This window comes from Bos indicus, chromosome 27 (genome assembly GCF_029378745.1).
Source record: "Bos indicus isolate NIAB-ARS_2022 breed Sahiwal x Tharparkar chromosome 27, NIAB-ARS_B.indTharparkar_mat_pri_1.0, whole genome shotgun sequence".
NCBI lineage: Eukaryota > Metazoa > Chordata > Mammalia > Artiodactyla > Bovidae > Bos > Bos indicus.
The window spans coordinates 27,138,147-27,155,205 of NC_091786.1; the positions used below are offsets into that span (position 1 = coordinate 27,138,147).

The 17,059-nt window shown below is 36.1% G+C and overlaps 1 protein-coding gene across 3 annotated transcripts in view; it reads right to left on the reverse strand.

Annotated features, from left to right (window-relative positions):
• Positions 1-17,059, reverse strand: part of PURG (purine rich element binding protein G) — a 54,740-nt gene that overhangs the window by 13,103 nt on the left and 24,578 nt on the right. For 2 of the 3 annotated variants that reach the window (XR_011564422.1, XM_070781356.1), the window contains exon 2: positions 1-17,059. This exon is cut by the window's left edge; it is cut by the window's right edge and continues 24,141 nt beyond it. Coding sequence is in view for 1 of the 3 variants with exons in the window: in XM_070781355.1 (XP_070637456.1) it covers positions 1,717-1,812 (96 nt within the window). In the remaining 2 variants the exon portion in view is untranslated. The other variant, XM_070781355.1, reaches the window with a different exon arrangement.

Below are 17,059 nucleotides of genomic sequence, written 5' to 3' on the forward strand. Positions count from 1 at the left end.
TGCCATACATTGACATGAATCAGCCACGGGTGTACATGTGTTCCCCATCCTGAACCCCACCGCCCACCTCCCTCCCCAGTGGTACATACACACAATGGAATATTACTCAGCATTGAAAAGAATGCATTTGAATCAGTTCTAATGAGGCGGATGAAACTGGAGCCTATTACACAGAGTGAAGTAAGTCAGAAAGAAAAACACCAATACAGTATATTAACACATATATATAGATCTTTTCTTTTTAAATTTAAGGTTATCCTTGAGTTAGGAAAAACACCAAGCTCAGCATACGAATTCACACTTTGTCATAAACTGAATTTATCTCTAGGTGAAAAAGCCCTCTGCCATCATGAAGAAAGGGAAGCAACTTCATTTGTCCTAATGCTGTGATTCTTAGTGCAAATACTAAAGTTAAAAATCCAGTGAACCCCCTGCATGGAGTTATTTATTATGTCATTCTGGCATGTGATATTGGCTTTGTTCTGGAAAGTTCCAATTTGTTTTTTTTTTTTGGTCCTATTTCATACTCATGGGGAGGAACTTTAAATATCATTTAGGAATGGTCTTTACAATGTCTTTGCGTTGTACTAAAGATTTTGAAGGCCTACTTGCTTCCATGTAAATGTTATCTCATGGACCAGGTGATAAAATTTTATTAATAAAATATTAAGATAGATACTCAGAACAGTTGTGTTCTCAACTTACTTTTTCCAGATTTGATCAATCTAAGTTTTATAGCTCTGATCTAAACTTGATTTTAGAAGCCAGCCCAATTGGATTTAAATTCTTGAAGATACCATAGATTTGGGGGCACAAATAACATAGTACACACTTCTAGTAAGATCTACTTTGGGTTGATATGAGGGCTCAGGAGAACTAACCTGCTTTCTGAAAAATAACCGAGAATCCAAACTAATCACACATATAAACCAGTTTATTAGATTGTCAGTGATACTTTGAGACAAATTCAAGTTATTTTTATTGTTCTTTATATAAACAGAGGAAGGGAGGAAAGTTTTAAACTTCAAGCTTTGTTCAGCATGTGTGCAGTTAGCATCCACAGAAGCACCATCGGATATGGAAGAATTAGCACCACAGAATTTTCGGACCTAACTGTTGACATGCATCACTGAAAAATTTGGAACATGAAAACTGAAGGAGTACGTGGTATGGTCTATTAGAAACAATACAAGGCAATGTATGACTCATTTTCATACGGTACAATACAATCACCAATCAATGAGAACCTTTTAAGTACAATAAAGGACAAGAAACACTTTGTACCCTGTTAACACTAAAGCAGTTACAGATTTAAAAACATGTTTTCTTGGAAGAGGCGGTGGGTTGAAACGATCCCTCCTCCTCAATTTTTAAATTCAGAGTTATATAGTTACATGATCTCTTAAGAAAGTATTTTCAAATCTATATCTCTCTACCAATGCCGACAATTTTTTTTTTTTGAAAACAGAAAGGTTTGATGAACTAAAACAAAACAAACAAACAAACAAAATAGAGTCTAGAAGTACTCCAGTGTGGTGGAAGATATTCCACATCAGATCGGTTTGAAAAGGATGCCAGTGGTGCTGACACTTGTCTTTCCTTCCGTGGAGGAATGTCAAGTACAGAAGCCTCGCATTCACGATGAACTTCGGTTCATTTCTTTCACCGAATGCCTTTATTCTGGAGTGTAACATGAGAGATTTATTCTTTATTCCTCTACTGTTTTTGTAGTGTCATGGGCTGTTCCTTTGGCTGGATTTGACAACAGTGAAAAGGGTTGATATTCTCTCTGGATTTAGGGTAATTTGTGAGCTAAAGAAAAAATATTAATTTAAATTTAGCACAGATGAACTTTTAAAGGGATTTTCACTATTTTCACAGTACAAACCCATAATGAATATCATTGAAAACCTTTCTGTTAGAAAACATGTAACAAACCCTCAATTTTAAGTCTAGGCCAATTTTGGCGTATTTGAAGATACTGTATAAGAAATGTGCAATAAGAATAGATACAGGTATATTCAGATCTCAATGCGTTGGTGCCAAGGAAAAAATATTTTTACTCACCAAGAGAAGAATATACCTTGAAGCATCTATGCAGACACATGAATCAATCATATATCTGCCCAACTTCTAATTCTGGAATAGTGATAACAGGGTCATTTAGGAAAAAAGTACTCAATTACAGTACGGCAGCAATTGTATGTTGTATATATTTAACAGCAAAAACATCTTTGAAAATAGAATCAGTACTATACGGTAAGTTTACAATTCACCATTTCTATACTTGTAATACATGCATTTGTTTTCCCAGTTTTTAAAAATCTCACTAGGACCAACATCTTTCTGAACAACAATCTAACATGAAACAAAAACCTTCTAAGGAAAATATTTAGCATCACAGAGACTTGAGAAAAGTCTGTTACTCAGCATCACAAAATACTCGATAGATCTACATTTAAGATTGTTCATGCCATGACATTAACACACCTTTGGGTTAATATATCTTATTTAGAAAAAACAAAACAAAACGAAGAAACGAACCAAAGAATTGACATGGAATTTATCTTTAGTCTCTTCTTGGTAAGAGTAGACTTCTAATAAACTTGACTCCTTTCTGTACCATGTAATGATGATTGCATCTATGAAGCAGCATTTACATGTAGCAAAACGTTTAAGACTAGTGACAGGAAAATGGCCACTACAGAGAAAGAATTAAAAATAAGTAGAATTATGGAAAAATGTTTTTTTCTTAAGTGAACTGCCCTCAAACTAAACAAACAAAAAACACAAAGTCTGTTTGCTTTGAAATATTCTTGTGTTGAAAAACATATTTGGATACAAGTTAGTCTATCCTTACGAATATCAGAGAAATGTAAGGTATACCTTGAGAAAAAAATTTAGCTTTTGGAAAAAAAAAATCCTTTTTTTTTTTCCCTGTTGAATCAAATCTATTGTTTAAATCAAGTATTAATTTTCTGAAGAGGAAACAAGTATACACGGCAGCACATCCACATTACTGATTTAAAGCTGGTAATTCACCAGGCATGGTTGATTTGAGCATAGAAGCAACACTGATTTCTTAATGTGTTAGGGTTACATTAAAAAAAAAAAAACAAACTCAACTAAAAATTGAGTAATGACAGGCTGGCTTAATATTTTGATTGCCCTTATCTTTGATCAACATTTCAAAACAAGGTAGTTCCGATGAAAAATAGGATTAAAAACTAAAAGCTGTCTAAAAATTGTTCAATGAAAAAGCCTTCAAATTTTACAACATTTTAACCTCAAATGATTGTAGACTAACTCAGACTAACATTTTGCCATTATCACAGACACTTTTGTTACACTTGAGTTTTTTCCTGCAGTGTTCATTGGTTGTATTATGTAATGCAATTTTGTTACATTAAAATAGTTTGAATTATTATATTTTATTATAAGAAGCTTTAGAAAAACACATAAGTAGGATAAATTTATAAAAGGATACAGAATATTTTATGGGATTTTAGACAAGTTCTATACAGACATATAGCTAGTTCAAGGTAATAAAGTGCCTTCATTTCCAGGTAATTACTTTTTCATTAAAATATTTTAAGGCTTTACAAGAAACTTAATGTTATCAGAAGTTTGATAGCATATGGGGTTATGCTATTAATTAGCATTCTTTCATAGTTTTCATTTCATTTAATCTTTTGATCCATATTAGGTAATTTTTAATAATTAGCAGCTTAAAATGATAAAATTTGAATTGCAAATTCTGAATTCATTTTGCGAGGAAAAAGAAAGATGTATAATTTCTAAATGCTGTGATTTGAACATAAGATTCACATGTTTCTTGTGACTGATCCATTTATGTCATAATATATAAAGGCCAACGCCCCCCAAAATTCAACAGAATACTTCATTTCATGGCAAACAGGGCCACGACTTCATTCATTCATATATTCTGTTGTCTGTACATTTAAAATGATTGTGCAGCCTTAAATGAAAAAGGCCGCAGAAAATCTAAGATAATATCTTCAAATACAGGCACAATTAATATTTTTTATTGCAATAGCTTATGCATAATCTATATTGATGCCAATACCTAATGTTAAAGCATTTATATTTGTTTTCATTTTGCTTCTAATACCCACAGATGTATCAGGATGAAATACTGGTAAGCTAATTGAAGTACATACAATAGCCATAATCATACAGAATTCTATTTCTTCTCGTCATCTTTCTTTGGAGGATATGGGGGTATTTTAAACACAGCTCTGTCCTTAGTTCTCTTGGCAGCTCCAGAGTTTAAGATAAATTATGTCTATATGGACATCAACTACTTGATTTTGCTCTAATGAATTAAAATGTTTAAATATTCTTTTCAGGCGTTTAGTTATTTTTATCAGAAAATTGTTAAAGTCAGGCACCAGATTAAAAAGCCATGATATCTAAAATGCTTTCTTAATTACCACTGTATTAATTTCAAATGTTCCTTAAAGATTTTTGAGATTAGATGTTAAAAGGAAAGGTAAAATGCATTGCAAAGAATGGTTTAAGTTAATGTTCCATACAATTAGAAAAACAGGAACTACCAGTAGGACCAAAGTGCTAGTTTTAAAATTGAGTTTGGTTTGTAATTTAAAGCCTAGTAAGAGTCATTCCTGGGAATTAAAAAAGAAATTACAATGGCATAAACATTTATAATTGCACATTCCTTTACCAAAGTGCCACAAGTTACCAAAACATTTAAAAAATGTACATGATGCTACTTTTCAAAATCTAAGTATATATAAATTTACCTTTATTTTTAATAGTATAGTACAGACAAACAGCACAAATATAAGCAGGAAGATGAATTATAACTTTCTAAAAACAGTATAGTGTGTTTAAAAAAAATAACTATTATGAACTTTTGTCATGAAGATTCAAACCCAAAGTATAGCCAAAGCATTTCCATAAAATCTGAAAACATCATGAGAGTTTATGTAGGCAAATTTTAGTCACACCCTGTCATGCAATGCAGAGACATTAAGTGCTTTTTTTTTAAAACACTTTTTTTAAATTTGACTACATATTATACTTACTTTCTTCAAATGTTGAAGGGACAATATATGCAATAACTGAGCTTTGGAGACAGTACTAAACATAAGGTTTCTAGCCTTAAGTGTTCGTTCCTCTTAAGCACAGCAAAAAAGGTTTGATGCATGGGTTATTAATTTTCATGCTTCTATCTCTTTATTCTAAATAGAAATGTAGAGAGGTCATATAAGAAGGACAAAAGGTCATTAGAGGCCAAAGCACAAACATATGGAACAAACATGGTGGAACCTCTCCATATGATTAAATTTGGTGAATTGGGGGAAGACAATAAAATAAATGATTTCTTTACCATGTAATAATTATATTAATATATAGTTTAAAATAAATGCCCCCACATAATATTAGAGTTTTAATAGTTTTGTAGTTTGAACGTGATGACGTTAAACTAAGGAGGTATCTGTTTATAAATTGTGACCAAAAACAATTGTATTGTTCAAAGGAGAGAACATGGGATTGTGATTGTCAATGACAGCCCCTTGTTTTTTGTTAGGCTGCAGGTTAAACACTGTGGTGGAGCGTCTCATTTAATTAGGGTGAAAATGCTGGGAAAAGCATACAATAACTTATGTTACAATGAGGATTAGTTCACAGTCATGGAATATTAAATGACTAGCAAAAAAGGACCCCTTCCTTTTTCTACGGTTTGAGAATCTCCCTTGGATGTAAAAATGACCACATAAAAGCTTATGAAAGAAGTGCCCAATTCAATAAGTTCTTTATCTTCTGAGGATATAGAATGGGATACAAATTGAGATTTGTATCCTCTGAGAAATTCTCTGAGAAAAGCAACAAACTTTAAAATCAAGTAAAATCAGAAAGGATCAATCATGATAAATCACTGATAACGACTCTTTCCAACCCAACATACAATAGGTAAGTCAGAGAAACAACAAATTTCCTTCCTATATAATTTAAAGGACCTTCTTGTAGTTTTTGAGTATGAAGATATAATCTCTTATTGGTAAGTAATAGTCTTGATAGTGGTGGCATTTAAAAATTACTAGAGAAATACTTCAAATAATGGAAATGCATAATATTTCTAATAGAAATTGTAGATGTGTGGAAATTCCACACTAGGTATCATAATCCAACTATATATTACCTCATGTAATACCCAGTATAAGATTCCACAATATTTTTTGCTGACACACACACAGATTTTTTTTCTTGATTTTGCAACAACAGTTGTATTTACCTAATTTAGCTTTTCCCTGGAAGCAGTGCTATTGTGATGACGTAAGTACTGAAAATACCTATGAGAACCATTCCTACCATATAATTTAATCTTGCTTTCTATTTCTACTGTATTTCCTACTTAGTATTTCAATATCATTCAGCTGTTGTATAGCACTTTTCATTTCCAAATGCCTTACAAATGATTAGAACAGTCACTTCTCACTGCATTCCCATGAGGAAAGGAAAGTTCATAAACTGCTTGAGCAGTGGTGGAACTACGCAGACCTTAGGTATCTTCTCCAAGCCAAAAGCAGTTGTCCAATTCTATGTATCTATACCATACGATCCCTGGGGTCAAAGGCAAGAGCTTCTCTGCTTTACAGACCTAGCAGCCTGTTTGGGTCATGCTCTATGCAAAATAAATATTTGTTGACTTAATGAAGGAGAAATGAGATTGGAAAAAAACAGAAGAAAGAACCTCAACCCCACGCCCAACTGAAACGGTGCGCTTGCCCACTCTTGCTTCTCTGCTACCAGAGGGTGGTAGTGTTATGCGTCTTAAGTGATAGGGTGGTATTACTCACTCATGATGGCAAACCCATGTTGTATATGCTCACCAGAATATCAATGACACAACCGTTATTACAACCACTCCTAAAACTTTGAATGAATCACCTTGCCTTTTGCCAAACATTTAAATGAGAGGTTGTACTTTCATGCACAGTAGACTATTCTTTTCCCAAGCTAATTCAGGCACAAAACAATCAAGGAAGTAATCCTTCCAGGCGCAATCATTATCTTGAAAATGGAGAATAACCGAAGGGAGTGGAAAGACAGCTACACAGACAGTGCGAAAGGAACCGGGGAATTCCGGTATTTCAGTGTTTCGGAAATAAGTGCAGGAAAGTTGATATCCTTGAGGAGATAGAGATTTTAGTGAGCTAGGTGAATGGTGAGGTTCAACTAGATGATGTCAGTCTTTTCCAGCTCTAAAATTCTTTGTTGTGCTGTGCTTCCTTCTCAGATATGATGGGAATGTGTACGGTTACCAAAATAAATTTTATTTTTAAGAGAAAAGAATAAACTTTGTAACGTTTAATATCCTGGATCTCGTGAACAACTGAGTATTAAGTTTTTTCTTTTTCTTTTCTAGGCCTTGTTGACTGAAAAAAAAAAAAAAAGCACAATGTGAAAGTTGTGAGTATAGTTTTATTTGGGGCAAAATGAGGACCACAGCCAGGGAGACAGCACCTCAGAGAGCTCTGAGAAACTGCCCCAGAGAGGTAGGGTGGAAGGCCAGTATACTGGTGATTTTGCAGAAGGGGAATATATGCATTAAGCACATGTTTTTTCCAAAGGTTTCTGCTAGTCTCATGACGGTCACTGCCAGTCCCAAGGAGCCGACATCACCGTGAAAGACTTTAGTGCTTTTCTGTATATGAGGAGATACAAGAACTGGGCTCACACACCATTCTCCTGAAACTATCTTACTATCTGTAGACCTGTTCTGGCAGTTTCTCCCAGGGCACAGAATGCCTCATTCCTGGTCTCCACCCGGAACTCCTTTTAGAGGATGTTGAAGGTGAGTAGTTGAAGTGGCTCATGATTTAAATCCTTGTAGAGGTCGATGGCAAGTGCCAATTTGTAGGTGACAGCCTTCTTTTGCAACGTGCCATGTCAAGCCTTTTAAATCCTAAATAAATCTACTTAAATTATGTCAACCTACTGTGGATATTATAATACTTTATATTATCAGCCAAATTGGCAGCTAAGAGCTTGCTCCTACATCCATAACTTTACATGAATGTCTCTGAATAGGTCTTACCCACTAAGTGCGACTCATGACCTCATGTTCAATTTCAAGGAGAGAAAGGGGAAATTGTTTTTTGTAAAAATTAAGACTTTTGGTTTTAAATCACAAATGATAATCATACTGAGTATGAATCTCTAAGCTGCTGTACATGTTAATAAAAACAGCACTATACAATAGCTAGATTAATTAATTTGACAGAGAAGCAAAAACATTACTTATCCAAAATTAGGAAGCAAAAATCTAATTTTTATTAGCCAGAACATAAATACATGGGTGGAAGAAAGATGATTTACTATGAACTTTAATTTCTGCTAAGCTAGGACTTCCAAAACTCTTTAAACTGCATGTACTCACTGGGAAATCAGGCATACCATTTTTTATTTCACAACCTAAGACCACTTTACACTTTGAACGTTAAAAGCATGTCCTCTCGCATACCAAAACGGGAACCAGGGCTATATCCTCACTTCTCCACGTGGCAACAAACATATTGACAGTTAATTAAAATTAATTACTACAACCAAAAAAATGGTGAACTGCTTAGAGAATTCATGCATACTGGTCAAAAGTGGTTAACCATCTTCATAGTATAGAACATATATCCTTGAAGCTGAGTATGATAGCACTTCAAACCCTCCTTATGGGTTAAATTACAGTAGTAAGACTCTTTTGGTAATTTAAATGTAACTGCTTTTTTATGAGAAATAAGACTTGGGCCAAATTCTACATTAAAGTAGGTCATGTTAAAGGGGAGTTTCATTTCAGTATTTCTGGAATAATCAGAATGAAATATGAATGTGGCAAAATAATTTAGGAACCGTAAGGAGAAAAATAGCTATCAGAGACAAGAAGGAAAGTATGTGTATTTAGCGGCAGGCAGAAAGGCAAAGGAAATGAGAAAATAAGTAGATGAGAGGGATTCAGAGACTGGGAATAGATGAAATGTTATTAATACTCTCTCAGTGATCTGGCAAAATATTTCCTGCGAGTGTCTTTTTCCATAGAACTGATGCAACACTGTAGTACCATATGGTTTCTCTTCCCCTTGCTGAATAGTTGTATAAACTATTGTTGAAAATGACCTCCTAGTTTCCCATAAAGTTAAGAGAGCGCCCGTTGGGGGTGCTCTTCGTATGACTGTGTTCTGCAACCTCTTTGTGGTTCTGCTGCTCCCCATTTTAGAATCTTAAGGGTGGACGTGGCATGGATAGGAAAGGACTAAGCCAAAGACCAGCTCAAGCCTCTCCTTTCTTTAGTTACATCTGAATTCAGACTCCTCTTTGGCAAGAATAGGAGTCTCTTAAAAAAGACAACAGCAGATCTGTTGGTACACAATTGACTGTGCCACACCAGAATCACAGTATTATCTTTGCTTAAATATATTGCTGCTCCCCAGAATCTCAATGACTCTTTCCTTAAAATGGTAAAATTTAGGAATTTCCTAAATGTTTCCCTGGCGGTCCAGCAGTTAAGACTCCACGCTTCCAATGCAGGGGACACAGGTTTGATCCTTGGTGGGGGAACTAAGATCCCACATGCTAAGCGACCAAAAAACAAAAAAATCTCTATGCCAGAGGTGATAGTTATACAACTCTCTAAATACACCAAAGATAACGGAATTGTGCAAGTAAAGCAAGTGAATTGTATGGTATGTAAATTATAATTCAAAAAATTAAAAAACAAATAAAATGGCAAAATGTTGGTAAATTTAATTAGAACTTTCAGAAGAACAAAAAATGCAATCTGGATGTTGCTTTCATTGTATCCATTCTCCTTTCATTACATAAAATATGGACCCATGTGAGTTTCCAGTAATAAAACTGAGTTCATAAGGTTTACAGTATATAATTTTAAAAGTGTATACAAGCAACTGAGGCATCACCATACTGATAAACAATGAAAGCATTCCTTCCTGCATGTTTTGATAATACAGATATATAGAGATATCATAAGAAGTGTCTCCTAGCCTGGAATTATTTTTCACATTACTTTCTGAGCTCAAAACAGAGCTATAAAGTAAAAAAAAAAAAAAAAAAAAAGGCAGTAACGGTTCACTGGCTATTGAATTGTTGAACTGCACAAGCCCATTACTTCTGCTTTTAATAGAACAATAGCATAATTTAGGGTCTCTCAAAAGAGTACGAATATAACTAAGATATAGGAGAGTTGCCTGAATGTTAGGAGCACTATCATTTAATATTAGCAGATATTTTGTCCCCTCCATCCTTACTACAGGGTTGCTGCCATGATTCAGTTAAGATACTCAGAAAAGATCTGCTTATTTTTCGCCTGTTTAAAAAAAGAATCATTAGCAATAAAAAGGAAATATAAATTCAACAACAGGGATGGTCAAGAAACTACTAGACTGAGTGAAGGAAGTCAAACAAAAAATACTTATCAACTTATATGAAATTCCAGGATAGATGAAAGTGACTTATGGGGTGAGAAATCAGACTGGTGACTGCTTCTGGAAGTCAGGATGGGGGGACGGTGTGCGTGGTGACTGGGAAGGGATACATGGGAACTGGCGTGAGGAAAACGTTCTATGTCTTGATACTTGCCCAAACTGACTGACTGGTATAAGAACTGTATGTAAATTAAACTTGAATATAAAACGTTCAACAGCATTACGACTAAGCAAAATATACCCACTGAAGAACCATCGTGAAGGTTGGTGTCACTTCTCTTTTTTCATGTCAAAACTCCTACCCTCACCGTTCCCCACAGAGAGCAACATATCCCAGAATGGGGTCTATGATGTACTCTGCAGACGACATGGATTTTGTATCAGCACACTAAACCCAAACAGGCTCTTTGTAACTGGAGAAAAATTAAGACACATTCTTTTATTGACCACAGTAAATGTGTCTTTATATCTAAGAAAAGATATAAAACATCTGTTTCAAATACACCATAGAATTGGGACTTCCCTGGCAGTCCAGTGGTTAAGATTCCATGCTTCCCATGCAGAGGGCAGGGGTTTGATTCCTGGTCAGGGAACTAAGATCCAGGATGCCCCGCCTGGTATGGCCAAGCAAACAAAAAAACTCCTAGAATGTGAAAGGTTTTCCAAGTCAGATTTATTCATGTGAAAATACTAATTTATACACACAGAAAAAAAATAAATTAAAATTTTGGCTCAAATGCTTAAAAGTAATCATGGCAGTATGGCCTTCAATCCTGTTTTGGTTCCCCAAGGAAGTGTGAATGCAGGTGCAGCAGTAGTGACCACTAATAGTAGTGACCACTAATATCTACAGCAGGTCGATGAACTTAAAACATTTAGGTGGGAAGGAAACAAAATTTTATCTTATGCTGTGGTGGCAGTGAAGTTGCTAAGTTGCGTCAGACTCTGCGACCCCGTGGACTGTAGCCTGCCAGGCTCCTTTGTCCACGGGGTTTCCCAGGCAAGAATACTGGAGTGGACTGCCATTCCCTCCTCCATTTCCTTGTGCTACTTGGTGCGTAATCGAGCGTAGACAGTATGCCACATTTTAAAACTATTTCAATGCCACTGGTTGGGGCCTAATTTTTAATGATTAGCTCACCACTTCAAATCTAAGGGGCCAAGCTCGTTGACTTTAAAGAGGTGACAATCAGAGGTAAAATATTCAAGGAATTCCCAATTTCCTATAGAAATAATCTTATTACACTACTGGACAATTCTAAAAATAAAGTGAAGAAGTTCTACTGGTTCTGAGAAGAAAATAGTAATACCCGGACATATCCTGAAGAGAATTTATGTGCAAGTGATACCAAGTATTCATGGGCAAAATTAAGACCATAATGAAAACCAGATACTTATTTCTCCAAATTATTTCTTATTTTAATTCCATTTCTAACCTACCAAAGGCTTATGCTGTCCTAAACCGATGTGTTATACAAAGTCATCTAAAATATCTAATTTAAGTGCTATTCATCATTTCCACCAGAGTAGAGGGAAGAAACGGAAAAAGTAAGCCATTTCCCTAGCACAATGCCTGCCTGTAGGAGGAACTCAATAAGGATGCATGGAACCAATGAATGAATGCTTTCATTTCCTGGAACTGTCATTTCTTACCTCACAAAATGACTTCTTACTATACATTAAAAATTCAGTGTGATTGAAAAGGAAAAACATAGGCACATACTTAGTTAAAAAAAAAAAGTAATGCCCTGGGGGTTTCCCTGGTGGTCCAGTGGTTAGGACACCGGGCTTCTACTGCAGGGAGCATGGGTTCAATCCTGGCTAGGGAAGTAAGATCCCACATGCCACACAGTGCGGCCAAATAAGTTTAAAAAAGTAAATAGAATGAAAGTAGTGCTCTGAAACCACATCATTATCGCTGCTATTGCTATTGTTGACCCCAAAACTTGTATCAACATACACTGATGTAATTGGAAAACCACAACAATAAATTGCTACATGATAACCTAGATGTGGGAGAAGGCAATGGCACCCCACTCCAGTACTCTTGCCTGGAAAATTCCATGGATGGAGGAGCCTGGTGGGCTGCAGTCCATGGGGTCGCCAAGAGTCAGACATGACAGAGCGACTTCACTTTCACTTTTCACTTTCATGCATTGGAGAAGGAAATGGCAACCCACTCCAGTGTTCTTGCCTGGAGAATCCCAGGGACAGGGGAGCCTGGTGGGCTGCCGTCTATGGGGTCGCACAGAGTCGGACACGACTGAAGCGACTTAGCAGCAGCAGCAACCTAGATGTTTAGCTATAAAAAATTTCCTTTTAAAAACTCAGTTGACACTAAAGGACACCATTTGCTTTTCTAGAGGCAATGATAAAAACTTATATAATTAATGGCATGGGTAGTTGTATGATGCTTCAGATAAATATCTTCTGAGATAGTGAGAGGTTTAAAGGTTCATAAGCACCAAAGAAAAACAGAATGCCAGGTGCTAGAAGATAGAAGAAATATAGTCCAAGATGATATAAAATGAGGAAAAGCTCAGTATTAGAATGATGGTCTATAAGAGCCTCTTTTATGACGGTAACTGGGACCTCAATTATAATGGTTACTTTCTGGTTAAATAAGGGTTAGAGTGTGTGTCAACTATCAAACAGCTATTTTTCAGAAGAAAAAAATGACTCACAAACATGATCTTGTTTGTAATAGCTTTCAACTTTAAAATAAATGGGTGAGAGAAGTCTTGTAGCTAAGAGAAAATAAACACATATTTTAAATGAATCACATATTCCACCCCCAACAGATTTTGAAGCAAACTAATAGAGAAGTAGGTATTAGGTAGTGGGAAGACCATTTAATCAAGTTTAGCTCAAGTTCTGAAATGATTAGTTAAGTGATTTTGGACAAGACACATAACATCTTTAATGTTTTTCCTATCTGGTATAAGAGACTCGGGTTCGATCCCTGGGTCGGGAAGATCCCCTGGAGTAGGAAACGTCCACCCACTCCAGTATTCTTGCCTGAAGAATCCATGGACAGAGGAGTCTGATGGACTACAGTCCATGGGGTTGCAAAGTGGGACAAAATTGAAGCGACTTGGCACAGCACAGCACATAAAATGAAGGTGTTACTGCAAAGATTCCTATGTTGGTTGGGGGTGGGGTGGGGGGAAGTTGAGGCAGATGAAGACAAGAAAATCCTAGGTTGTCAAGTCACTAAGGATACTTACAAGAATACTAGGAAACAGGTGATTACAATCCTTTTAGCTGTGGGGCAACTGGCCCCAAATTATGCAGACTGCCAAATGATCTTCTTTTAAAAAAAGTCAAGCAAAGCATTTCTGTTTTCCTCCAGCAATAAAACCATGCTTTGATACTTCCTTGTCTGCAGACAGATTATTCACTTTCTTAATGGTGTCTTTTGATGGGCAGAAAATTTTAATTTTGGTGAAGTCTAGTTTTTTTTTCTTTCATAAAAGTTAGTGCTTTTTGTTTCCTGCCCAAGAAATTTCTGCCTACACAGTTGTTGGCTTTTATATTTTACTGAAAACAGCTTCAACAGATTTTAACTAACCCAACTCCCTTGTTGCAGCTGTACCTGACAGAGTTACTCTGGTAAAAGCAAACTTCCACTTCCTTCCAATTTTGCATACTTTTGTTCTACTTTCTGGAGAACTATCCACTTTAAGCATTGGAAAGAACTAATAATGAGGTTATTAAGTTTATTAAATGCTTATTATGTGACAGAAACTTTGCTAACAGCTTTATGTATCTTGAAAGTGAAAGTGAAGACACCCCGTTGTGTCCGACTCTTTGTGACCTCATGGACTGTAGCCTACCCGGCTTCTCCATCCATGGAATTTTCCAGGCAAGAATACTGGAGTGGGTTGCCATTTCCTTCTCCAGGGTATCTTCCTGACCCAGGGATTGAACCTGGGTCACCAGCATTGCAGGCAGATAGATGCTTTACCATCTGAACCACCAGGGAAGCTTAGTTTAGCCACCTAAGCTTATGTATCTTAGGACGCTGAATTTTCTTTAAGAGCATTTTGGCTGACTATAGGTTCTGTGAGGCAAGGAACCTTATCTGTTTTGTTATTGATACATCCTTTGGCCCAGCACATAGTCATTATAAATGGAAAGCTGATTGAATAAATTCTCACAATGATTCTGAAAAGGTATAAAATTTGTCCCAAATTACACAATATGTGACAAAATTTGATCTTGAACCCAGGACTGGCTGACATGAAAGTCTGTTCTATACTCTTTACCATTCTCTACTAGACTACTGACACTGCCTGATACCTCTGTGGGGAACCAGTACCTAGAAATACAGCTGAAATTATTGCCATAGGTTAAGGGGGTGGACAAAATGCACTGAAATTATTTTATTCCTCTGAAAGCAAAAAGCAAACATGGATTTTCTACTAAGCTCCTTCATGATAATCCTAGGTGTACTGACCTTCTTATATTTATAGCTATGTGATTATTTATGCAGATTGAGCCACATGAAAGTTTTATGGTCACAGAAATATATGCAGAGATAAATTCAATCTCCAGGTGAGAATTTAGAATTCAGCCTGCTAATTTCTCAGTGAGGCTAGAAGTGAAAGTGAAAGTCGCTCAGTCATGTCCAGTTCTTTGCAACCCCATGGACTATACAGTCCATGGAATTCTTCAGGCCAGAATACTGGAGTGGGTAACCTTTCCCTTCTCCAGGGAATCTTCCCAACCCAGGAATCAAACCCAGGTTTCCCGCATTGCAGGCGGATTCTTTACCAGCTGGACCACAAGGGAAGCCCAAGAGTACTGGAGTGGGTAGCCTAGCCCTTCTCCAGGGGATCTTTCCAACTCAGGAATCAAACCGGGGTCTCCTGCTTTGCAGGCAGAATCTTTACCAACTGAACTATGAGGGAAGCCCCTGTGACACTACAAAACCATGGTTAACTGGGAATGCTAGGAACAATTCATTTATTCAATGGAACTTCCTAGTCAGCAGTTTTAACCACAATGCTCTTGAGCCTGTTGAAATTCAAATATTCCTAGTATGTATGATTATTTTGATTTTCTGCTTCAATAAATACAACAGTGAACATGATAAAATTTTGTGTGTGGGTGAAGATTACTGCACTGTTAACTATTATAATGATATAATGGAAGAAGATGTGGGTTCTTGAGTTAATTTGCTAAAAACTTGGAACATCTGTTTCAAACGGGTTTCCAAAAAAGCCTGCTTCCAACTTATTATGTGGTCATTTATCTCTTGTTCAGGAGTGTGTAGGGGAAAAAAAAAATCACCAGTTGACTTTTAATTATTAATTGAATTTACTGTGCAAATCAAGTAGTTTTCTCTCTTAAATTCTCCAAATAACATGTTTGAAGACTACAATGCAACGCAATGTCATGACAGGACTCGTGTCTACAGGAGGGGATTTGTATTCTAGTCAATAGGATCCAGTTCTGGGAGGTTCACTAAGGTAGGAAGCTCAGAAAAGAGGGTCAAATTCTCAGTAACTAGCGACTGAATCTAGACAGGTGGTTTCTGTATAGACATGCGCACCAATATAATGATTTGACATGCCTTCCGCCAGGGCCAAAATACATCAAAGATTCAGTGTAGAACTGCACCTAAAGATGTAACAAAAACAGGAAAGTAACTAGAATGCATTAAAAAATATTTTATTTAGTTATAAAAAGTATGTACTTAATTTGAACAAATTTTACCATTTAAAATGTCTATAGTTTTATTATGAAGGCTTCAACAAGCCGTGGGCTCCTTATAAACCTTGGTTATTTTAGTAGATCGCTACGTGATTTACAGCAAACTGTTTAACCTGCCTGGACCTGTTTTCTTCATCTGTTAAGTGAGGTTAGTGATACTGACCTAAACTCATCTGAATTAGTATTTTCATCAGGATGAAATGAGATCCAATATATGAAAGAACTTTGAAAAATATCAAATTACATGAAAATTATTATAATTTAAAAATCCCATAATTCTTTTTTAACATTTAATTAGAAAATATTTTAGCAGCAATGACCATTTATAGAAAAACTTTCAGGATAAATGAATCTTTTGTACCAAAAAATAATTGAATTTATCCATTAACGGCTCTTCACTGCAATGAGTCTACAGTGAAAATTATTACAGCTGGTGATTTACACAGACACAGTTGAATCAGGTTTACTGCATTCAGCTAAGACACTGCTGAGTAATTCACAGTTGAGAACATGGATGGATTTTGTATATCAATCCAGACATATGGAGAAAAAAGGAGTGCATGAAGATACTGTATACATGATGAGAATGAAATGAAATTAAAGTGAGATGAATACAAAGATCTGGGGCAGGGAGGACAAATATGTGACATGAATGTTACTACTCCATGCCTTCCTCATCCTCCCCCCAGCTCAACCCCATGGACACACAGAAGTCACAGCGGTCTTAGGATGAGCCTGCCTGGGACTCCAGAATCTCCAACCTTAGAGCTCAGGAAGTCATCACCATTTGAACACAGCACATGAGATGAATCAGAATCATTATTTTCATCCTAGGACATCAAAAGAGACTTGGAATGGAA